Source organism: Helicoverpa armigera, chromosome 11 (assembly GCF_030705265.1).
Source record: "Helicoverpa armigera isolate CAAS_96S chromosome 11, ASM3070526v1, whole genome shotgun sequence".
In the NCBI taxonomy this organism is placed as follows: domain Eukaryota; kingdom Metazoa; phylum Arthropoda; class Insecta; order Lepidoptera; family Noctuidae; genus Helicoverpa; species Helicoverpa armigera.
In genome coordinates, this window is record NC_087130.1 from 1,629,722 (window position 1) to 1,653,974 (window position 24,253).

Consider the following 24,253-nt stretch of genomic DNA (forward strand, 5'->3'; position numbering starts at 1 on the left):
TCACAGTGCCATGGCGTAGGGCTATCTGTACCAGAGTATTTACTATGTTATTTTTCTATGTAAAACTAAACATTTTGTTTTCTAAACCTATAAATTGTATTAAGTTCGAAGTAACATTTAAATGTTTTTGCCAATGTAGAGTTGTATGTTTTAAATTCAGAAACAAGATTGTCTTGTAGGAAGTAGTTATGTGTATTAGGTTGTTGTAGAGTATGGTTCCAGTTTATTTTATTTAACTCAATTGATGATGTTTTAGTCTAGTTAGTACATAAGATTTGGTGTATGTCTGAGGACAGACATGAGTGCAGGACGGCCGAATGTGGGAATGAATGTCGAGTGGAATGGAACGTGACAGAATATGAGGGAGGCGTGAGCGAGTGAGCGAAGGAGTGAGAGGGAGGGACTGAATGAACGGTGTTAGAGGCAACCACGCGGTACTGAGTGTAACGAACGAGCCAAAGTTGTTGAAATAAAAGTTGTAATAAGTGTTTAAAACGGGATTTTATTTCAAAGTCATCGATCCCCAGCACGAAGAGAGCTACATATATGTATAGGCATTTAGATATATTTTATACCTATGTATGAATATACATAGGTTTCTATTTTTTTAAGTAAAAATACTTATCTTCTTTGTCATTTTAAAAATAAGCGACTTACTTTAGATACTTATACTTAGTTATACATGCAATGATTACCGAGTTTTGTAGCTAAAAACATTTCGAGTATAAGTAGGTAGGTATAGTTTTCGTCCAACTAAATGGTGGCTTGGAACATTGCATATATCGCTGAGCAGAAACCTAATTTTGGGTAAGTAGGTATGTATCAGCGGTCAGCGGTGTTGTGCCAGGGGTAATAGGTAAGTATAGAATACTTGCGTGTTCTGTGCTCGAAAAGTAGTTGGGCACCTCCATTGACATTCGGGAAGACAGTTACAAATAAGCGTAACTTTGTTTTCCTACTTAAATATTAATAAATTGCAAGAGGCAACCCTAAGCACGGCCACGGCACGGTTGCGGTCACTGAACTGTGCGCTATCGCATTGGAGTAACAATCAAGCGCTCGAGCTTTTAAGGTTCATTTTATAACGCAGCTAGGAATTTGTAGGTAGTTTGGGAACTTGTAGGTGCTTATAACAGTAGGTATGGACTTTTTTGTATGGAGTGATTTATCTGTTACGTAGTAACTATTATATAATCTGTGGTTTAAATTCAATTGGGAAGTCAGTCGAAGGATCAAAAAGTGAGTTACTATGAGTAGCATATTACTAACATCATACGCTGTTAGTAAATTAACAACAAGCTGTGAATTACGATTCATTTAAACCTCATAAACATATCACAAGTCTGTTAATCAAGCCTGAGTATGTGTGAAAAATATGACTAACATCAGATGCAAAGTTAAACTGAATCTCTTTTACTACGTGGGCATGTTAAGGCCCAAATTCACTGACAACATAAAGTCAGTTTTCTTAAAACAATTGTTAACTTTGAAAATTTTTCTTCTTCCTGTCCCAATTTTATTTGGGGTTGACGCAATCTCTTGCGTTTCCATTCTTCCCTGTTATTCGTCATATTGACACTCACTCCCTATTCATGTCGTTTAACTTTGAAAATCTCAGAAAGTTTAAAGCTATAAATAGGTAAGAAATTACCAAAATACTCACGAATTATTCAACTCATTATTCTTCAACAAATACGGCATTATCGCGTTAGTAATACATCTCAAATACTTCAACTCCGCATTTCTGTTAGCGGCTGCGGGATGTAGCGCCAGCTTGTGGTCGAGCGGCGCGGCGACTCGGGTCGCGCACACGGAGTAGTGTCGGAGAGCGCACGGGATGAGGCGGGATGTTATGAATTGCGCGTAGTTTATCTGTGAAAAAGGAGTGGTTAAAATTTGAAAAAATTCGTGAACCGAAGATTAACACATAAAGATAGAAATACATTATAAAACTTTTCAGGAGGAAACCAGTTAACAACATGTTTTGGTACAGAGAAGCTGAAAACATACCCTGCAGAATCATTTTGTCATGTTCTGGTCATCGTATCTCAACAAGGAGCGATTGCCTGTCTGACCTCCTCAACCCAATTACCCGGGCGACCCAACACCCTTTAGTAAGACTTATAAAGACTGAAAAAGATATTCAATGACAACCTACAGTTTAACGTGCCCTCCGAAACACAGGCTAAACATTTAGTTCTGGTAAACAGATTTAATATAACTTTAATCATAGTTTGTACATATACCTTGACAGCTCTCTGCAAGAGGCAGGCGGAGGCATATCGCAGCTGATACCGCAGCTCGTCCACGAAGAACGGCTGCAGAGTCACCTTGCCGTACCACGAGTTTATGAACTGGTCCAGTATTGTGTTGTAGAACTAGAATACAAAATAATGTCAGATTTAGTATCAAAAATAACTAAAACTGAGCTGATTTTTATTGAGACACGCATGAAGTACTTCCAAATAGGCTTTTTACACCCTGCGTAAGATTTTAATCCTCAAAAGCTACTTTTAAAACCCCACAATATAAGTTTAAACGCTTTGAGTGTCTGCCTGTGACACCATGGCTTTAAATAAATGATGTATGTGTGTTGTGTCATTTCATGATTCATCAGCCTTTTCAATCATTTCTTTTTACTTTTCAGACAAACTTTTTATAAAAGCGATACAGATTTTGTTTACATGAAGTTTCGTCGAAAATTAAGATAAATCGTGCTTTAACATTTATCTTGATAAGCTACAAACCGAAATAATACAATTAAAAGAATTGCAAACGGCAATTATTCCGGTTTCAATGCTATTCACGTTAATTAGTTCCAATTAAAATATTTGCAATGTTAAGTCATCGGTTTATCGATCGCTAATCTTTTGAATTTGGTCTCACATTTAACACAATATTAGTTGTTCCAAAAACTATCTTGGTAAAATCCCAAAATAATACGAAATACTGCTGTTATTATAGGTATTACTGTTATCAACTCTCAACTATCGTATTTGATATAACACACAAACATTTTATGGATGTTTTTGTACCGATTTTGTACTGTTTAGTTAGATTTACACAATTGTTTAAACAACTGCAGTGAGGGGAAATGGAGTCTTTTTATGACTGTAATAAAAAGGAATTGCACATATTAGCTGTCATGACCATTTCTAAGTCAACCTTAATAGTTTTGTAAAATTCAATTTATATTGAAATAGCACTTTAATTATATGCATGCAATCTGTGTGTGTGATGGCTTTTGGATTCTAATTACTTTTATAATTAGCTTTTCCGTACAGGTCCAACCGTATCCAGATAGAACTACTTTCCGCAGTAGTTCTGGAGGGAAAGTGTGACTGACAGACAGAGTTATTTTCGCATTTATAACATTAGTAAGGATTGTCACCATTTATAATATACAGAGCCAAGAAACTATTATTCTATTTGTAATAGGTGATCTCATGAATGTAATATCTATTGTTTTGGTTTACTGTCCATTGTTAGAAATGTTTCTTATGTATTCACTTGACCTTGCTTGGTTAAATTGTTTGTACTTATTATATTGCATGTGTAAATTCTAAGATAAGATTTATATTTCTGTTGAACACTTTTTTTTCTCTATATTCAACTGGCAACTGGCCACATTCAACAAGGAAAATTATATTTTAATTTTCCTGATTTTAGACAATATTTTAAGTGTTTTAAGGTTTGCCAAAAGAAGGTTACACATATACTTGCTGATCAATGACTTCTTAAAAAGGAGGATATTCTCAATTTAACTGAATGTTGTTTATGGTTGCTGAATGTGTTATGTGCTATGCTCGTTATGGTAGGTAGGAAATCATCAAATGACCACTCTCACTATGGGTGGAGCACAGGGTCAAGGGAGTGTTAGACTCTTACAGAATAAAACAAACCTACATTCTTTCTGGAGCCCTATGTGTTGCAGGATAACTCTAATGAAGAAGCATATTAATTTGCTTTTATGAAAATATATAAGAATACTAACATCTTCTATCGCTTGATCCAATTGTTTATGTATTTGGAGCCCAACCCAAGGCTCTGCTGACACGCTCGAGTCATGTCTGTCACAATTCTTTGACCCACAGGTATCGCAGCCCTGAAATATAATAAGAATAATTTGCATAACATAGGTGACAAAACCATAGAATTCAAAACTCTATCAGAAATAAATACCCAAAGTTACACAATTTCTATAATGGTTTTCTGAATTTGTGAATCTTATTATCTAAAATAAATAATAACTGAAAAAGTTGCAACACTACTTCTTGGCATAGATTCATAACTTAATCAATTATAAAACCACCTTCTAAGTTAATTATGGATGTTTAATTAAGTGATAAATATTAAAAGTAAAATACCAAGGTCCATGAAAACACAAACATCAATTCATGCAATTAATTGTTTAATGCGATAGAAGGCCCCACAATAATGCATATCTAGTGATAAAATGATGAATAAGGAGGCGTAAATGACCTCAATAGCGAAATAACGAGTTTTCTATTTCAAGTAAACAGTAAACAAAGAAAGTATGCCAACTCACCCTGACAAGGACTTCTTGTACATCTTTGTACGTCTCACCGGCGAAATGGCACTTTAATTTATCAATGTAATCGTGTAAAATATTTGAATTGAGCCCGTAATAACAAGCCAGACATCCCAGCACATAGCTAAATGCTATTGTGCCAAAGTGAAATCTGGAAAAAAACATCATCAGTTACCGAGATACTGCGAACAAAGTATACAGATTTAAAGGTATTTACTTAAGCTACCTGTAAAAATATAAAACAGCAATCGCCGTGCATAGAATACCGAAGTAAATAATATAATTTTTATTATCAAATTTCTCTGTAAGCTTCGTTTGACATCTTTCACTCATGGCTAAGCGAACAATGACGTTTGGTGTGTGACGTTTATGATGCAATTGACAACTTTGATTTTGATATAATAGATACGCATGTTACCATTTTTATTAAATTTTAATTCTACTAAATGAAAGAAAAGCTTTAAGTTTTACGTCTTTTTACAAGAACGAAACATTGCTAACATTATACATCCATCCATGTGACATAATCTCTAGCCTCGTTTATTAAATTCAATGATTTGCCAAACCTTAACGAAACAGTTTACCATGCCACGGTATGACAATAGGTTTAGAATACAATTATATCTCTTGCTATTTATTTAAACAAAGCCACAACAGATATAAGCATTTAATTCATTTATAAAATACTTTGATCAAAACTTCTTGCTATGAAACCTTAAAGCTACCAAGTTTGCGAAAAAAAAAACTATCAACAACAATTTGGAACGAATAATGGAATGTCAGTTTGCGAAATTTGACAGTATTTATTTCATTCACTTTGGGAATTTAAAAATTTATATTTCCTAACCTCTTGTCTTGTAATATTTCAGCTTTATTGCCGATTGAATTCAACTATTTAATGGATTAAATTTTCATCCCATATACAATATTAGCAGGTACATTATTTACTCTATGAAAACGACATTTTTCAAAATCATCAAATCGTGAACAATTATTGCAGTCGGCTCAATATTTAAATCATAAAAACATAGATACATAACCCCTATAAAGCCTTCCCAACTTCATTTTCATTGCACGGTTTAATTCTTTATTTCATCAACTCTATAGGTAATTGTTCATATAACTGAATGGTGGTTTATTCTTTTCTCATCATTATTATGGTACTGGTATGATTTTGTTATGTGATTTTATCCCATAGCAACTGTATATATAATTTAAGAGATAAATCTTGTATCTTGACCTTAGAATATCTGCAAACAATTATTATTATCCACAATGTTATTATCAATGTTTATATTTTCTTATCAGCTAGAGTTAAGTTATACAAAGTAAATAAATATGGGTCAGAAATAGTTTAAATGAAAACAGAAATATCAATATAATTTTATGTTCAGTATAAAGTAAAAAACATAACACATCTTTTCAGGTGAAAATGGCTTTCCAAAGATGTTTTCTGCAACTTACAAAACAATACATGTCCAGGAGCATTTACCAACCTAATGTCCGACCAACATGCTGTCAAATGTACCATAATTACAGTACTGATGCCCCAAGGAAATTCTCCGATAGACATGAATGGGTAATTGTAGACAATAATATTGGAACTGTGGGTATTAGCAAGTATGCACAAGAATCTCTCGGGGACGTGGTGTTCGCACAACTACCTGAACCAGACACGGTAGTAGAGGAGGGAGACGAATGTGGAGCCCTTGAAAGTGTGAAAGCAGCTAGCGAAATATATTCTCCTGTCTCTGGCACAATCACTGAGAAAAATGTTGAAGTTGAGAGTAAACCAGCCCTTATTAACACTAATTATTATGACAAAGGCTGGTTGTTCAGGGTGAAGTTGACGAACCCTGAGGAATTGAAACAGTTGATGACTGAAGAGCAGTATGAGACGTTCCTCAAAACCGATGTGGATAAGGATGACAAAGAAAAAGAGAAACAAAAAGAAACAGACACATAGTTCCTTATTTATTTACTTTTCTGTTTTATTTATTAGTTGTTATAGAGAATAATAAAGTATGTTATGTTAATTTGTTTTTATTTTTATAGCACTTTTACAGTAAGAATTAAAATAAAATTGTGACCAATATAAAAATAAATAAAAACAAAATGTTGTGCATATCATCTTTATTAGTGCATTGTTGACTACAAAATCAATGGTAAACACAATTTGCTACTTTGGCATCAATCACACTGACAGTGCAATTAATATTTTATCACAATATTTTCTTTTGTACACTGACAAAGTAACACAAATCTATCACAAAATACATAAAATTATCACAAAAATAATATTGTACAAAAGATATGATGAATCTTGGAAGAATACATCTGCATTGTGGGACAACAATCATTTAAACTTACAATTAAAATCATAGTAACTGTACTTATAAATGCTGCATTCATATTTATATAAAATCGTAATTATAACTACTTGTAATAAAATTATCTCGTTTTGAAAACATTTCTAATATTTTTTAAGAATGTATATTTAATTTAAAAATTGCGTACACATCTAATATAATATGAAAAACATTGTTTTATTTCATAATGAACATCATTTAGGTAATTTTTGTGTTGTGGACTTTGGCTACCACTAAATAATAGGGGTTAAAGTATGAAATTGCCGATTTGTACTGAAAACCTAAATTGTATTTTTTTTAAATTTTTAACAAACTTATTTAATCAAAATAGTTGCCATTATTATCTATACATTGCGGTCATCTAATAAGAAGGTCATTTATGCCTTTACGATAGAACTCTGAGGATCTAGACTGCACAAACAGTGTGAAAGAATTTTGTTCTGCCTCCTGGGAAGAAACTTCTTGTGACGTAGATAATTGTCCAAATCACAAAAAAAAATGGTTGTCCGTTAGAGCAAGGTCTGGCGAATATGGAGGAAGACGAATAGTTTCCAACTGCAGTTCCTGAAGAGTTAAAACGGTTTATTTTGCTGTATGAGGCCTCGCGTTGTCATGGAGCAATAGCGGTGAAGGTCGATTCATGAGTCGTGGCTGTTTTACTGCTAATTTTTTCAACATTATTCGGTGTTCGGCTGGGTATCTGGGTAGTTTGACTAGGATCGGCGTTCACCGTCTCTCTTAATTTCTCGTTAATCACCTGTCAGGCGGTCTTTCTCATGGCTCGTTCTTCAAGTCGAAGTTTCCACCACGAAAGCGTTTAATCCAAAATCGCACGGCTCGTTCTTTAGCAGACACCTCTTCAAATGCAGCATTGATATTGCGGGCTGTTTCTGTCGTTCAATCCCGCGTCGGAACTCATATTCAAAAATTACTCAAATTTTCGCAGTATCCATCTTTCTTGTTTAAGTTGAATAACAAAAACAATTGAACATCGATAATCAAATGTTTCACATTTTTTAAAAGAAGAACATCACAGAAACCACGTGAAAAAAGTTCCATTCGAAAACCTCAAACCATGAAGACTCTATGGCAATTCAAAAACCTACTAGAATAAAACGGCAATTTCATACTTTAACCCCTAATACATCGTGATTTGAGCTTTTATTATTTTTAAATACATACCTTATGACTAGACATACACGTAAATTAACCTATCGATATTTTTTAGGGTGGACAAATTCAAAACTTGTTAATTGGCATAGTTTAGATAAACTTAGAATAACTATGACACACTATTAGAGATCATAAAATATACAGATCCGCGTGTTTTACAATACTACAAATGACAAAAAAAAGCATCTTTTATAAGATAAAGTGGAAGTATTTATCGATAGATTTTCAATAGCAGAGAGAAACTGTGAAGAATAGATTTCAATAGTTTAACATTATAGATATAGATTAACATTTATACAGTTGCACTGTGTAGTCAATAGTTATTTATCAGTAGTTAATAAAAACGCAGTTAGTAATACTTACATTATAACACCTTACTAGCTATGAATATGTCTGATTAAAAAGCTTGATAGTATTATAGAAAACTAGGTCGATTAACTTATTCCTTGATTATTTTAAACTGTGAGCCATTTTTCAGTTGTCAAGATTGATTATAAAAAAGAAAGTAGAAATATGGAAAGAAAGTTGTGAGTGTAATACCCTCCATTTAATATCATTACGATTTCTCTATCACAATTACAAAAGCATTTACAAAAAAATAATTGTTTTGTTATAATTGGGCAGCCATTTCGTTTCTTATGAGATAAAGATTGTAACAGCGACAATAATACTAAAACAAAAAATACACATAATTTTATGTGTAAAGTTTTGATGGAATATCGACAAATCACCTAAGTACGCGTTTGGGCATCATTTAAAGTACCAATCCCATGTTTCAATATCTTTACTATTCATAATTCGAGCCCTGTTTTAATATCCATAAGTATCATATTCCATTTTAGGAACCAGAGTTATAACACTCAGTTATATGGCACCAATCTTTTTATCCCAGCATAACAATCACATGACAATATTACCATGGCTACACAAAAACGGTCTCACATTCCAGTACATTTAGTACTAAAACTTCGAAAAACTCCAGATTACATACAATTTATTTTAAAAATTCAGGGATTATTTTTACCACCCATCCAGTTTCTCCAATTGGGGTTAGGTGCTTTCACTTTGTAGGTTACATACCATTTAATATTGAAGGGTTTGTCTAAGGATAGATTAGCGGTTACCTGAAGTACTTTGGATTGTGAATTGTAGGTAAACTGGCATGGTTTGACACAAGGCTGGTCGTTGATAGCGACCATCTTGATCGGGGGCTGGTTGAGGACTGTGACTCTGTTGAGGGAGGGTACGCCATACCCCCACCATTGTACATTGCTGCGTATTTCCGTATTGTTGAGAGAGAATTCTATGTGGCTGTATTTTTGTTCTTCGTATGTGTCTGAAAAAAATTACGTCAAAGTTAGCAATATTTTGAGAAAGCAGGTAATAAAAACATGTCCAGTAAAGTTAGCTCAATGCATTTAGTTATATTTTTTTATCTGCACTTGGATATGAGTAGGGGGGCTGCTGCTCCAATCATAATTGTAATCCTAAAGGAAGATATATGACCAGATGTATATATAGTATCTATTGGCACGGCCTGTTAGTCCCCCGGACCCACATAGCAATAAAGAGATCATCTTTTAACCTAAACTTGTCCAAAATTCTCCCTACTCTAATACAATCTTAGATCAATATTTATCTCAGCAGACATTACTTTTTTCTCTTACTCAAACCTCACGTTGTTCAACACATTTCCCTCGTCCAAAATTCCCTTACAAATTATTAAATACTCACTAAGACTATCGCCATCATCCCAGTACAGTTCTCCTTGCGCGCGGTTGTCCCTGTCGGGCGCCACTAGCAGCTGCAGCGGGGAGCTTCGAGTGTTTGTCGTAGTTACCGGACCTTGTAGTGGTGGTTCTTGCATTGGGATTATACCGCCGCCCTGGGGACAAATGTAGAAAGTTTCATAAATGAAGGAAACAGACGGTATGTAAGTGGTGCCACTTGACATTATGGCACACGAAAATCCTATTATATTATTTGACTTCAGTAAGTTAACACATAATACTGGTAGAATATATTTGTTACATAGAAATCTGACGACATGCCATATTCTGTCACGGCACAAAAATCATTTCAAATAGAAAATCTACTACATTTTTATCCTCCTACCCAAAAAAGAGTTGTTTGTATATTTCTCTTTCTTCTTAAGGTCCCATCATATTCTGCCGGAGGTCGGCTATCATTATGGCAATTTTGGATGTGGACATAGCAGCGCGGTGATCAGGTTGAACCACATTCTAAGATTTTGTCCTTTTTATGTTTATCAACTATTTTGCACAATTTCTTTATTCCTAACACCTCACCTTAACGGCCACAGTCTCGTTCTCCGTCAACTGCATGGACTTGTCGCTAGCTAGGAAGTGTCCGTCGCGGATGTTGTACCACGCGTGCGGCGCGGGCAGCGCGGCGCGGGTGAAGGCGGCGCCGGGCTCCAGGATAGGAGCCACCATCACGTAGGGTCCGATCATGAATTGCGTGTCGATTTCGTGTAGGTTAGTTTGTTCGGGGGCTCTGGAAAAAAAATACAAATTAATAAAGAAATTGGACATTTCCTGCAGTCTCTTCAAAACCTTAAAAGAACCTCATAGTGCAGGACGCATAGTGGGTAATAAAAGTAACCAGTGAACTCTCGCCGATTGGTTATTGTTATAATTGCATGGTGCAATCCACCCTAAGTAAGAATCCGAGGAGGTCAAGAGACACAAATAGACAAAGTAGACTGGCGTCTTCTACTTCTGGACCGAGAGATACAAGGTCTATATTTTGATGGGAAAAATCACAAAATAAACCATCCCGCTGTAGGTGCAGTGCGACGGAGTATCAGACTCTTACTGACTGAAACCCATCATGTTCCTTCTTAAGAGCGTGTACGCTCGGCGCGCGATGTCAACTTTAGGTAATTCAACGCAAAAAACCGCGCAGACTAGCGTCGCGGCTGTGTGCGTGCCTATCATACTTCACGTATAGTCACACAAACCATTTTGATCCTTTCGAGTGAAATTGGTAGAACAAAAAATATATTATTTAGTAAATAGTTAATAGCGTAAAAATAGTGTAAGTCTATGGATGTCTAAAATATAAAAGCATGAAAATAAGTCGTTAATACTTACACTCTTTTGCAAAAAAATCGGGCACCTATGAAAACCTTGGTTTTGAGGACTTTCTGTATATTACATACAATTTTCAACAGTACTAAATAGTCGACTGATGATTAATGACAATGTTAAGAGTTTCTGTATTTTAACCGATTTCAAAAAAAGAAAGGAGGGGGTTTCAATAGATTGTTTTGTGATTGTTCTCAATTTGATTGTTCTCGATTTCTCAAAGCCATTGATTGTTTATATGAATGGTCCAGTCCATCCAGACCGAAAAATTGTGGTCAAATAACAACAATTGCCAAATATTGGTGAAGAGCTTGGGTTTACCATTGCAAATAAAGTTTTAAGTTATCTATCCTATATGCTTCAAAAGTTATTCGAGATCAAAAGTCAAAATATGGGTACATCCCAAATGAAAAAAAAAATTATAGCTCGATTGGTAACAGACATCTGCAATAAGTGATTTCTAGCCTAAGGAGTCCGCCATATTGGATTTAGACTCGCGACACATTTTTTTTCGAGTTATTCATAGCAAGCCCTTTCATTTGATACCCATATCGTAGGAATGCATTAAAAACATTTTTTTCTCCATCTTGGTTATACCGCCATATTGGATATAGAATCATACATTGTCATTAAAACTGAACATTCAAACAAAATTTCAACTCAATCGATAAAAAAAATATGCTTTAAAATTGAGCTTTAAATAAAATAGTAATGTATCAAGATTTGTTGGTCGCGCTTGAAATGTACTCTATTCTCGGTATCCACAGCAGAGGTTATTCACCCTACGCGATGTGACGGAGCGACACGTCCTCTCTCTGTGAAGCCTTGCGGCGGTCTGGTTTGAGTTGACTCGCGTGCAGCGTTTTATTAAACGGTTTTATTTAGCTTACCCTGTTTGTTTTATTCATCGATATATATGTACTACGTACTAGATAGAACGTTCCGAACAAAAAGCTTACCACACTGAACTGCAGTGCAGACTATGCAGTGCCCAAAATGGCAAATCAGAGCGATTTTGACGCCTGCCTCAGATGGTTGTCTATGAAACGACAATTATAAAATAGAAAATACATATCAAGGTATAAACTTACACATATAAACTATTCGAGAGTCAAGTTAGTAAAATTACACGCTGTTCATGCTATTACAACGCTTGTATATCATACTTTTCATTTATAATTCAATTTTACAAATATGCATTAATTTGTTCCCGCCCGCCATCTTAAATTATGGATTAAGAAAATCGTGCAGAAACAGATGTGCCATAAAACTGGCAGTAGGTAAAATATCAATGAAAACAGACTACACGTTTTTATTTTAGTGTAATATGACCGGGACCACCTATGTAGGTTTATAGGTAAGTAACAGTTTTTTTATTTTCTAGTTTTCAGTGCACATAAGATAAAACCGTTTAACTTAAAAGTTTTTTTTACCGATTTTTTATTTTCTAGTTTTTAGTATTTAATGAAAATGCAGCGTTTTATAGTAGTTTTTAAATAATTTATAAAAAAATAAAAACGAGAGATTAAATTATAATATAAAGTTAATGTTTTAAAGAAAGAGTTATATTACTATAGTAAATAATTGTTATATTAAATTAAGTAAGATAGATAGGTAAAAAAAGCATTTGAAATTCCCAATTTTTCACATTGTTAAAATATTTTTTTCTGAAAGATAGAGACCTAAATCAAAAAATGTTTTCAACTAACTATAGGCATGGGGATTTCGTCTATGAGTAAAAAAATAAATATGATTAGATTTGCCACTGTTTCCACATGAATTTAAGCTTCGAAATAGACGCTGAACGGGAATTTTATAAAACATCTGTTACGTTATAGGGGTTTTAAGTATTTAAACTACACAAATTGAAATTTATGTTCAATTAACTATATACACTCAGCGGCACGGAATCTGGCCCAAGCACATTTTGGCCTTATAACCATTATTTAAATGAAAAATCAGAATTTTTATTTTAAAATTGTTTAATTTACTCATTTTCCAATAGAAAATGACTAACAGACAACAGAATTATGAGGATTTTCATTAAGTTTTATTGAGTTAGAAAACAGAGTCCTTTACCGCAATAATCACCATAAACTTTTAAATTCAACATTTTTAACAAAACAGAAAGTTATCGAATTTTAATAATGGATATTTCTTCCTCTTAATCTGATGAATGCTTGCATACGATCTGGCATCCTCTGGATTGTGTTTTTTATCTCCACCTGGGAGATCTCCTCCCAGGCAACTACCAGCGCGGTTCTCAGTTCACTGAAAGTCCGTGGTGAGTTACGACTTGCTCGGACCTGTCTTTTAAGCATGTTCCAGACATGTTCTACAGGATTCATGGCTGGGTTTCTTGCAGGCCAGTCCAATTTTTGAATACCGACCTCGAACAAGTAATCGGTTACTAAAAGAGCTGTGTGAGGTCGAGCATGGTCCTGCATTATACGAAATTCTTCACTTCCTATGAATCCCTGACAGGGTAAAACATGATTTAGAAGGATCTCTTCAATATACCGCACTGTTGTCAGACGACTTTCGACAACCAATAATTCAGTATGGGCTTCTGAACTTCTGCCTCGACAAACCAAGATGGACCCACCATGAAAACCGACTGTTTGCTTGGTAGTGATGGGAATAAAGCATTGTCCGCGCTTTCCCCATCCACGTTCACGGCCGTCTGGAGCTCTTAGGACGACTCTGCATTCATAGGTCCATAAAATTTTACTCCATTAGTCATGCGTCCAATTTGCATGTTCTCTTGCAAACCTAAGTCTGGCTACGCGATGGTGCGGGAGGAGTTCCGGGCCTCGAGTTGGTCTTTGAGCACGCACATCCCGTTCCTCTATCCTTCTTCTTATTGTGCACTTACGGACGTTGACTTCTCTTGCTGTTTGCAAAGTCTGGCATATCTCTAACGCAGTGAGAAACCGATTTTTCATTATTGCACGTACGACAAATCGGTCGTCGTGCGCCGACGAACACCTTACACCCCACTTTCTGGTCTTCTTGTGTAAAGGCCAGTCCGGTCATGCATTTTCTATGCATATCTTTCACTTATACGCGGTGCACTTAAAGTTTCAACCATCTTCCACTGCGTACGCCCTTGACGTCTTAGCAACACTACTTGAGCAACTTGAGCTGCAGTAAGGGTAATTTTCTGATCAAATTGTGAAAAAAGAGAAACAAAAAACGATCATAATCATTAATTTTTTTTGGAACGTGCTTAGTACTTCGGCAATTTCTATCTGAATTTAAACTTAACTTTCTGCTTTGTGTTCCAACAACGTAATCTGCTTCTAGTGTTATAAAAGTTAAACAGACACACATTTTTCTGTATTTTAACTAACAAATACGAAAGGACAGACAATATGTCATATGAAATTAGAATTTACAACAGCTATCTGGGCTGATATCTACTTGTGTTTGTTTGGGCCAAATTCCGTGCCGCTGAGTGTATATAGACAGTGAAATTACCTTGCGTTATTAAAAAATAACATAGTTATAGGATAAGTAGTTACTGAGAAACAGTAGTTTGAAAAGTACCATTTTAGGCCAAATGGCGCGCGGTTGACGTACACGCTCTTAAACCCTTTATGTACTAACGCCGCGCGAACAATCCCGCATCTCCGGCCAGCTTTAGCCCTTGAAGTTCCCATTGGAAGAGATACTGGGTCTTATGTCTTATATAGAGCTTGTAATGTACCACACTATATACTAACTCAAAGAACAGCGGCCTGACGACAGTGTCCCCCGCGACATGCGCTCGCCAGAACAGCGTGTAGTAGTACGGCAGCAGCGAGTACCGCAGCCGCAGCGCTGACCTGCTGGCTTCCACCACCTCGGGGCCCAGGGATACTGGGTCTTGCGGCTGGAAATAACATGTATAAATAAGTTGTAAGTATTTTAAAATGCACAATCACCTCAGTATAAAAACATCCATCATCCTCCGAGCCTTTTTCCCAATCATGTTGGGGTCGGCTTCCAGTCTAACCGGATTCAGCTGAGTACCAGTGCTTTACAAGAAGCGACTGCCTATCTGACCTCCTCAACCCAGTAACCCGGGCAACCCGATACCCCTTGGTTAGACTGGTGTCAGACTTACTGGCTTCTGACTACCCGTAACGACTGCCAAGGATGTTCAATGACAGCCGGGACCTACAGTTTAACGTGCCATCCGAAACACAGCCAATGGTGTCTAAGTATAAAAACACCTCAGTATAAAAAATTGGCAAAAAATTATATCTACTTCTACGTCTTGCCAGAAAGATAAATAACTATTTCATCCCACCATGTCAGAAAGAGTACGTTTTGCTCTTCGATATCTGAGTGCAAAAGCCGTTTTTATCATCTAGAGCGGTAAAGTGATTTGAATTTAGAAAATGGTGCGCAATTTTAGACTCCTTCGCTTCCTCGGTGATCAAAATTGAGCCTGCGATTAAAAAGCAACTATGCGCTCTTGTATATCAAATAACTACTATCTACCAACACAGACCATACACATCTCACCTTAGAAGTATCAGAGTTATGGTTCCTAGAGAAGGGATAGAAGGCTCCGAGCTGCATCCATCGCTTGCACAGCTCCACTGTCGTGTCTCCTCGGAAGCCGCAGATGTCAGCACCCATCATCGGTATGCCGAACAGGCTGAAGCTTAGCAGTTCTGACAATTATAAACGAAACATATTTAATATATTATAACTTCAACTGATCTTATTTAAGCATGTCAAATTCGGGGGACAGTGATCGATTATATAGGGAGGGTGGGTTGTTATTCCCGTTCCCAATGTGATTTTTATTGTTACAATGTTTTGTTTATGACATAAACGTTCTCGAACATTTAATTTGTGAAAATATTTGGCAATAAAAGTTAAATGTTTGTCGCGAATAAGATGACTGAAGTGTAAACTACTATTGCAAGTTTCGATTCGATACTGCAAATGGCCGAAACATATTTGGTGTGTTTTTGATTCTTTGTATATTTGAATCAGTGATTGCGCTTGGTACAAATACCTGATACCTGAAAACAGTACATATTCAAAAACATTTCTAAATCTAACTTCTTAACATTCTACAACTTCCAAACTTACCGGGTATAGTGCTCTTCATATCATGCCACTCGCTGGCGATGTCTCCGCTCCAGTGCCCCGCGTACTTGCCCATGCCCACGAACGTCGAACGAGTTATTATGAACGGACGCTTGCCTCGGATCTCTGCTAGCGAACTAGAAGAGAATAAACCGATATTATGATCTCCGAGTGAATTCACAAGGAATGCATTGTTTATTATTAGTTATACATAGATAGTAGATAAAGACATTAGTTTTAAGTATAAAGAATTTATATGTAATTAAGGCACATTTATCGCATTGGGGTAACCTGTAATGGTAAATGTATGTAGATAAATAAATGATTTGGTTGGAGAATGGTGTGTTTATGTTTTTGTTTTCGAAAGTAATGTCAGAGAAGCTGTTGTTTGTTCATCTTTCACTGTTACAATGAGACGTTCTGTAATGGACAACCCAGTCTTGCCAAGAGGGGTTTAGTTTAACAATGACTGAGGTCAAGACCAAGCATACTAAACTTTTTTGTCGTTTAATTTTTTTGAGATTTTTACCAACATTTCTGTAGTGGTAACTATATAGAATCACTGTTATTTTCCTTGATATTCTTGCCATGCACAGTGTGTGTAACACAGTACGGAGTTGTGTGTAACACATACAGTCATGGACACATAATTAAAGACACCCCCCGACTCGAAGTGAAATAAATAGTTATGGTACTGACATGAGCTTAAGCACGGTATAAGCTGTAGTGTAATAATTATTAAAACAAACATTACATTGTGATCTTTAAATTAAGGACAAAAAATATTTTCTTTCTTTAATACTTTAGATATAAAGCTCTATGGGAAATGAACACTAACTTTTGTGGCTGATACTTGTCTGGTCAGCTAATTAAAGACAGTTAAAGCCCAGTTAAGAAAAAAAACGAAAGATACAAATAGCTGCCATACTTTTTTTTAGAAGTGAGTAAAATACTTATGAAAACTCGAATTAGGTAATAATTTAGGTTTATTTCATTAAACATTTTCATTTTAGTCCTATCAATAAGACTAGAACAAAAATTCAAGTAAGTAAAATGTTTTAGGCTTTTTAATATTATATTTTGACATACGGATTTATTCATACCACTTGATCTATAGTAAGGACATGGTAATAAATTTATTATTAAAGATTTCTTATCAATGGCACTAAAAAAGGCATGGTCTGAGAACAACTCTAAACCGACCCCAAGGAAAACTTGTCCGCAAACAGGCTTTAAGGCGGTGCTATAGGCAAATAGTGAACCATTTACATGATTCGGTACTGGTTTTTTTGGGAGTCATCTGATGCTAAAAGGACGAAAATTGTGTCTGCAGAACTTTTAGACTACAACCGGGTCGGGAAAAGCTGTAAGGCATGGGTATCGGAAGATGTTACTTTTGGAAAAGCACCGCGTGTCCATACTGTAGTTGGCTATTTCTATCAAATGTGAAAGGTATAGTTAACAAGTGTTCAAAAATGTTTTTTTTTCTCATTAAACAAAGGGATACGAATAATTCTAAAATAATGTATCGAAATTAGTCGCCTCCAAAACATGAGATGGAACCAAAATACACTAAGAAAGTTCTCAAACATAGGAGGCGAAAAAGTAATAGTGTGGGGCTTCTCTCCACTACTTGGTGTGGTGATCTTTTAGAAAGATATTATTAAAAATAGGCGAATTCAAGTACTATTATATTTTAGAAATAGCATTTTGTTATATGCTAAGCATAATTTACCGGTCCTTAGCGCTTTCCAAATTAGAAAAGTTCTGAAAAACACTGTAAGAGTAGTAAAAAGGACTCTTTGATCGGGCAACTTATGACGGTTTTGGTTTGGCCCATCGCAAATTTAATAGAAAAAAAACTGGTGATCGGCCAGAAAACACAATGGTGATAAGTCATACATGAAACATTGATCAATTTTACACAGATTTTTATGAAGCATGGAAGAAAATTCCCGTAGCGACTTAAAACAAAACTGACCGCTTGCACGCTTAGGGATGTCGTGCTGTCATTGAGGTAAAAGGAAATAAACCAAATATTAGTACTCATTAGTATTTGTGTTAGTATGCTTAGTTACAGTGTAGGGAATGTTGTTATAGAAAAGTACCATCAATAATATTAATAATTTGCATTTCTTCCTCTGAGCAAATGGAGTGTCTTTAATTATATGGCCAGGCCAAGTTATGGTTCATACCGCTCGAGATTCGGATAAAGCGAAAAAAAACTTGTCGCGAAGGATCACTGAAGATAGTCTTTAGTTTTAATATTTCACAATGCCCTCTTAAATATTTTAAAATAGAAAATAAAGTTCCAGTAGCAATCAGAAAAAAGAAATACAGATGAAATGCGGCAGTAATTTAAAATTCCAACAGTGTCTTTAATTATGTGTCCATGACTATATATACTCACAAGTAAGTAGCGACGGCTTCAGTGAGCGAGTACAAGTTGTGTACATCGTAGTGCTGGCCGGCGTAGTGTCGGGCGTCCATGCACAGTGTGTGTAACACAGTACGGAGTTGTGTGTAACACATATATACTCACAAGTAAGTAGCGACGGCTTCAGTGAGCGAGTACAAGTTGTGTACATCGTAGTGCTGGCCGGCGTAGTGTCGGGCGTCCATGCACAGTGTGTGTAACACAGTACGGAGTTGTGTGTAACACATATATACTCACAAGTAAGTAGCGACGGCTTCAGTGAGCGAGTACAAGTTGTGTACATCGTAGTGCTGGCCGGCGTAGTGTCGGGCGTCCATGCACAGTGTGTGTAACACAGTACGGAGTTGTGTGTAACACATATATACTCACAAGTAAGTAGCGACGGCTTCGGTGAGCGAGTACAAGTTGTGTACATCGTAGTGCTGGCCGGCGTAGTGTCGGGCGTCCATGCACAGTGTGTGTAACACAGTACGGAGTTGTGTGTAACACATATACTCACAAGTAAGTAGCGACGGCTTCAGTGAGCGAGTACAAGTTGTGTACATCGTAGTGCTGGCCGGCGTAGTGTCGGGCGTCCATGCACAGTGTGTGTAACACAGTACGGAGTGTGTGTAACACATATATACTCACAAGTAAGTAGCGACGGCTTCAGTGAGCGAGTACAAGTTGTGTACATCGTAGTGCTGGCCGGCGTAGTGTCGGGCGTCCATGCACAGTGTGTGTAACACAGTACGGAGTTGTGTGTAACACATATATACTCACAAGTAAGTAGCGACGGCTTCAGTGAGCGAGTACAAGTTGTGTACATCGTAGTGCTGGCCGGCGTAGTGTCGGGCGTCCATGCACAGTGTGTGTAACACAGTACGGAGTTGTGTGTAACACATATATACTCACAAGTAAGTAGCGACGGCTTCGGTGAGCGAGTACAAGTTGTGTACATCGTAGTGCTGGCCGGCGTAGTGTCGGGCGTCCATGCACAGTGTGTGTAACACAGTACGGAGTTGTGTGTAACACATATATACTCACAAGTAAGTAGCGACGGCTTCAGTGAGCGAGTACAAGTTGTGTACGTCGTAGTGCTGGCCGGCGTAGTGTCGGGCGTCCATGCACAGTGTGTGTAACACAGTACGGAGTTGTGTAACACATATATACTCACAAGTAAGTAGCGACGGCTTCGGTGAGCGAGTACAAGTTGTGTACATCGTAGTGCTGGCCGGCGTAGTGTCGGGCGTCCATGCAGTGTGTGTAACACAGTACGGAGTTGTGTGTAACACATATATACTCACAAGTAAGTAGCGACGGCTTCAGTGAGCGAGTACAAGTTGTGTACGTCGTAGTGCTGGCCGGCGTAGTGTCGGGCGTCCATGCACAGTGTGTGTAACACAGTACGGAGTGTGTAACACATATATACTCACAAGTAAGTAGCGACGGCTTCAGTGAGCGAGTACAAGTTGTGTACGTCGTAGTGCTGGCCGGCGTAGTGTCGGGCGTCCATGCACAGTGTGTGTGTACGCAGCTCTGTGTCGTGTGTGTGTGGCATGTACGGCAGGTTCTCAGGAGCACAGGAGCCGATTGCTGCTCCGTCGCGGAAGTTTGAGGGTTCGTTCATGTCCTGTGAAGATGTTAATACCATCATTTATTGTTCTGTTGATAGCATGACGGCTGTATGCTTAATATACCGCGGTGTTAGATTACAGCGCCGTAAGCAGTCGCGTGACGGACAGCGCGAGAGGCGCGGCTCCACAGCATCGCATGCTGTGCGTGGGCGCGCGGCGCCTTTTAGCTGCGTGTATTCATTTGTTTGACAATGTATAGCGAGGCACTGCGCACGGAGAGGCTACGCACGTGCCACTACAATCCACGGACTCGGGCTTATACAATAAGTAAGCTGTACATAGTCGTAAGTCATATTCGTGTACTCCACTGGAAACATAGATCCACATCAACAGGGTTGAACTATGTAACCGCCTATTCGAGCAAGTCACGCATGTATCTATGACGTCAATTCATGCGTATTGCGTAACCTCGCCGTGGGTTGCAAAGGACATAAAGACATACATTTTCTTACAAAGCGAAGCTTAATGCACGTGCGTACCCTCTCCGTGCACCGCGGTGGGGCCGCGCCTTAACGATATTACATTGGAATATTCAAGGTTTATATTCCGAATTTGAAACTACGAAAAACAACAACTATAATGACAATGTTGATGCAATATTTTTTCATTTTACTCTTTATATGATAGATGTTCAATGAGACTCTAATGCCTACAGCATTTGGTAAATTAAGTATCGTACATGTATCTAATGTTAATTATAATTTAAAAAATACATAAAACAAAATGTGATACTTACAATCCACGCTCCATCATAAGGAACTTGTTTATGGAAATTAGACATCATCTCCAACCAATAGCTGCTAGAATTCGGATGAGTGAAGTCTGGGAATACTGTGAAACCAGTGTTCCAAACCTAGAAAATGATAAAATACATAAAAATACCACAACCAACAAGCATGTTCAATCCGCAAGTATTGACCGCACCGGTAATCGAACCCGGGACCTCAGGTTCGGTAATCTGGCAGACCGCCCATTGTGTCACCTAAACTTTCTATTATTTTTGTTTCTTTTGCAATTTAAATTGGTGTACATAATAAAGAATATAAATCTGTATGTATACCAAAGAGAACTATAGACTATTTTTTGAACTGGATGAGTAGAAAAAAAACCGCACGACACAAGTGAACTCCTGGAAAAAAGCTAGTAACGAAAGTATAAATCTCACCTGTCCAACAAGAATCTGATTGGTGTTGTTTTTGACAAATATGTCCATTTCAACTCCTCGGTCGTAAGGCGGATATGTGCCGGGTTTTTCTGACGCACCTACACCGGGGTCTGAAACAATTCAAAACTCTGTTAGCAAGCCGGTTTGCGAATCAAAATAAAAGTGCATAGTATCGTTAACACGTATGTAAAGAACAGAGCTTTTACAGAATATTCCTATCCTATTAGTTCAAAAAATTAGATTTTACCCCCGACAGGATACCGCCAAGCGACGCTTCTCGTCGCAGTAGAGCAAGTATCAAACAGTATATTTATCTATACTATAAAGAGTAAAAAAATCTTGTTTATACCTTGAAAGTTATAAGAAAACTACTGAACCGATTTAAATAATTTCACTGTTGGAAAGCTACACTATATATATCCTGACATAAGCATAGCCAGGTACAGAAAGTAGTTTCCACGAGACTACGGAATAGGAACTTTTTTAAATATTAATATTTATGAGCTATATTTTCATAAACTTACCAATAATAATCATATAGTGCATGCCCTCTGAATGTACTTCCTTCACGAACTCGGGCAAGCCGGCGAAGCGTTCAGTGTCGTACGTGAAGTCATTGTGATCGTGCATATAATCTATGTCGTTCCATTGTACATCCTAAAAATTTAGATAAATCTTGATGATTATTTAGACTACGCTGAAAAACAGCACTTTTTGAAAGACAATTTTACAAAAGACAGCCTCAAAAACATCTGCACATTTAATTATAAAATTATAAATTATTTCACTGAAATCGAGTGACATTTAACAGGAGAGAAATTCCCCCGCGACACTGGTGAGAACGCTGGCACATATTACATATATATTTAGCACATATTCATTAATTGGTTCGTTAATTTCTCTCAGATGAAGTTAACAATTTAGAGTTACGAATAGAAAACTACTTACAAATGGTATCCCAGCATCCCTGTTTGATTTCCACACCTGCCGAGTAGCATTCACTGAGTTGTAATTAAACCTGAAACAAGAGGTTCCCAATTACATACCCATGTTTTAAAACGTAGTAGCTCAAATTATATAAAACAAAATGAGTAAATATATGTTATGTTCAACTATACTTATGATATAAAGCTGAAGAGTTATGTTTGCTTGAATACGCTTATCTCAGGTAATTACTGTCTTCCAGTCTAACAGGATGCAGTTGAGTACCAGTGTTTTACAAAGAGTGACTGCCCATCAAACCTCCTTAACCCAGTTATCCGGGCAACCCAATACCCTATGATTAGACTGTAGTTGTAGTACTATATCTGTAGGGTTAATTTACCTGCACAAATGGAATCCAAGAGACCAATATGGCGGCATGAATGGTCTTCCCACCAGCTCGGTGTACTGAGCCACCACCTCCTTGGGAGACGGACCCAGGAACACGAAGAAGTTGAGGATACCGCCCGTCGTTCTGTATGTTATACCTGGGGTTGGCTGTAGTACTATGTCTGTGGGGTAATGATAGATTCATTCTTATGTGCTCATTTCAAAATGGGAGAATTTATGCTCTATTTTATCAACAAGAACAAAAAAAATATTGTAATCCTGGTGTATAGCTTATAAACCAAATATCTCGAAGAAATATATTCTAACATGATTGGAAGTAATAAGTATTAGACGTCCTCATGAAAATAACAATTGAAGAAAAAAAAAGACTTAATAACTTACAATTTTTTTTTTTCATCAAAAATCCAATAATTGTACTATTTATTTATAACACACTGCAAACCTCGTGTAGTTTTCGAGAATAAAAATTGCTTAAGATAACTAATATGTCTATATACACACCAAAAGTACTTCTACTGTATAAAGTTACAAAAAAACCACTCTTACAATAAAGCTGGATAATATTATGTGTATTTATAATCTATTTACAGTATATGTAATAACCATATAACCATACCCATAGCGTTAGAATTGAGGAGAAGCATCCCGTGACTGTTGCCGTCGTGTTCCACCGCCAGGTAGAACGGCTGGGTGCCGTATAAGTTCATCTAGGAAGAGGATAGTTTAATGTGAGGAATCATGTAAAGAACTTGTTGTATTATTGTGCAAGTTGGACGAGAATTTTTACAGTGCTTTAAAATAAGAAGAAATAGAAAAAGTTATTGCAATTATTATTCTTTGATTTAGGGGATCCAACACAAAATATCAATATTACCAAACCAATGTACAGACAATCATTTATATGCAAATCATAACCATAAATAATCACCCTTTGTGTGTATTTACACAATTTTTAGATGGCAAAACAGACACAATCTCTGCAGTTGTAGAGTAAAAGAGAGATAAACCTGACTAAAACACGCCCACATTTTTCTGAAATACTTTGCGTTCCAAGTCATCCCATTTATCAGCTTTTAGTCCCTCTACAGTAGGAGCCCTATCCCTGTTGAACAGTGGCCACGTGGCTCGTGGCTAACGCCGATATCTGCAGGAACTTGCCTAACAATACCATCCCTAAATTCTTGTATGTTGCTATTTAGTCCCACTATAATACACTAAACTTACCCCTTCATTAGGAACTCTATCTCTGTTGAACAAGGCGAATGTATTCCAGTTGAGATCGTTCATGAACCGCGCTCGCTTCTCGCCCAGACCGAACACGTGGCTCGTGGCTAATGTCGCCGATATCTGCAGGAACTTGTCGGAGAGAATCAGACCGCCTATGTCTTGGGTGTTTACGCTGAAAAATAAT

The 24,253-nt window shown here is 36.9% G+C and overlaps 2 protein-coding genes across 2 annotated transcripts in view; one reads left to right on the forward strand and one right to left on the reverse strand.

The window, feature by feature from the left end:
- Positions 1 to 24,253, reverse strand: part of LOC110373713 (uncharacterized) — a 42,642-nt gene that overhangs the window by 12,987 nt on the left and 5,402 nt on the right. The window contains exons 7-23 of the mRNA XM_064036906.1: positions 24,067 to 24,241; positions 23,459 to 23,549; positions 22,835 to 23,003; positions 22,459 to 22,528; positions 22,035 to 22,167; positions 21,511 to 21,620; positions 21,082 to 21,198; positions 20,145 to 20,341; positions 16,296 to 16,429; positions 15,717 to 15,868; positions 14,930 to 15,078; positions 10,404 to 10,611; positions 9,829 to 9,979; positions 9,219 to 9,430; positions 3,995 to 4,105; positions 2,247 to 2,378; positions 1,664 to 1,872 (exon numbers count right to left, since the gene is read on the reverse strand). Of these exons, the coding sequence (XP_063892976.1) occupies positions 1,664 to 1,872; positions 2,247 to 2,378; positions 3,995 to 4,105; positions 9,219 to 9,430; positions 9,829 to 9,979; positions 10,404 to 10,611; positions 14,930 to 15,078; positions 15,717 to 15,868; positions 16,296 to 16,429; positions 20,145 to 20,341; positions 21,082 to 21,198; positions 21,511 to 21,620; positions 22,035 to 22,167; positions 22,459 to 22,528; positions 22,835 to 23,003; positions 23,459 to 23,549; positions 24,067 to 24,241 (2,520 nt within the window). The remainder of the gene's footprint in view (positions 1 to 1,663; positions 1,873 to 2,246; positions 2,379 to 3,994; positions 4,106 to 9,218; positions 9,431 to 9,828; positions 9,980 to 10,403; positions 10,612 to 14,929; positions 15,079 to 15,716; positions 15,869 to 16,295; positions 16,430 to 20,144; positions 20,342 to 21,081; positions 21,199 to 21,510; positions 21,621 to 22,034; positions 22,168 to 22,458; positions 22,529 to 22,834; positions 23,004 to 23,458; positions 23,550 to 24,066; positions 24,242 to 24,253) is intronic.
- LOC110373711 (glycine cleavage system H protein, mitochondrial) lies at positions 5,328 to 6,588 on the forward strand. The gene is made up of 2 exons (XM_021331052.3): positions 5,328 to 5,487; positions 5,979 to 6,588. The coding sequence occupies exon 2, from the start codon at positions 5,985 to 5,987 to the stop codon at positions 6,516 to 6,518; it is 534 nt and encodes a 177-aa protein (XP_021186727.1). The 5' UTR covers positions 5,328 to 5,487; positions 5,979 to 5,984; the 3' UTR covers positions 6,519 to 6,588.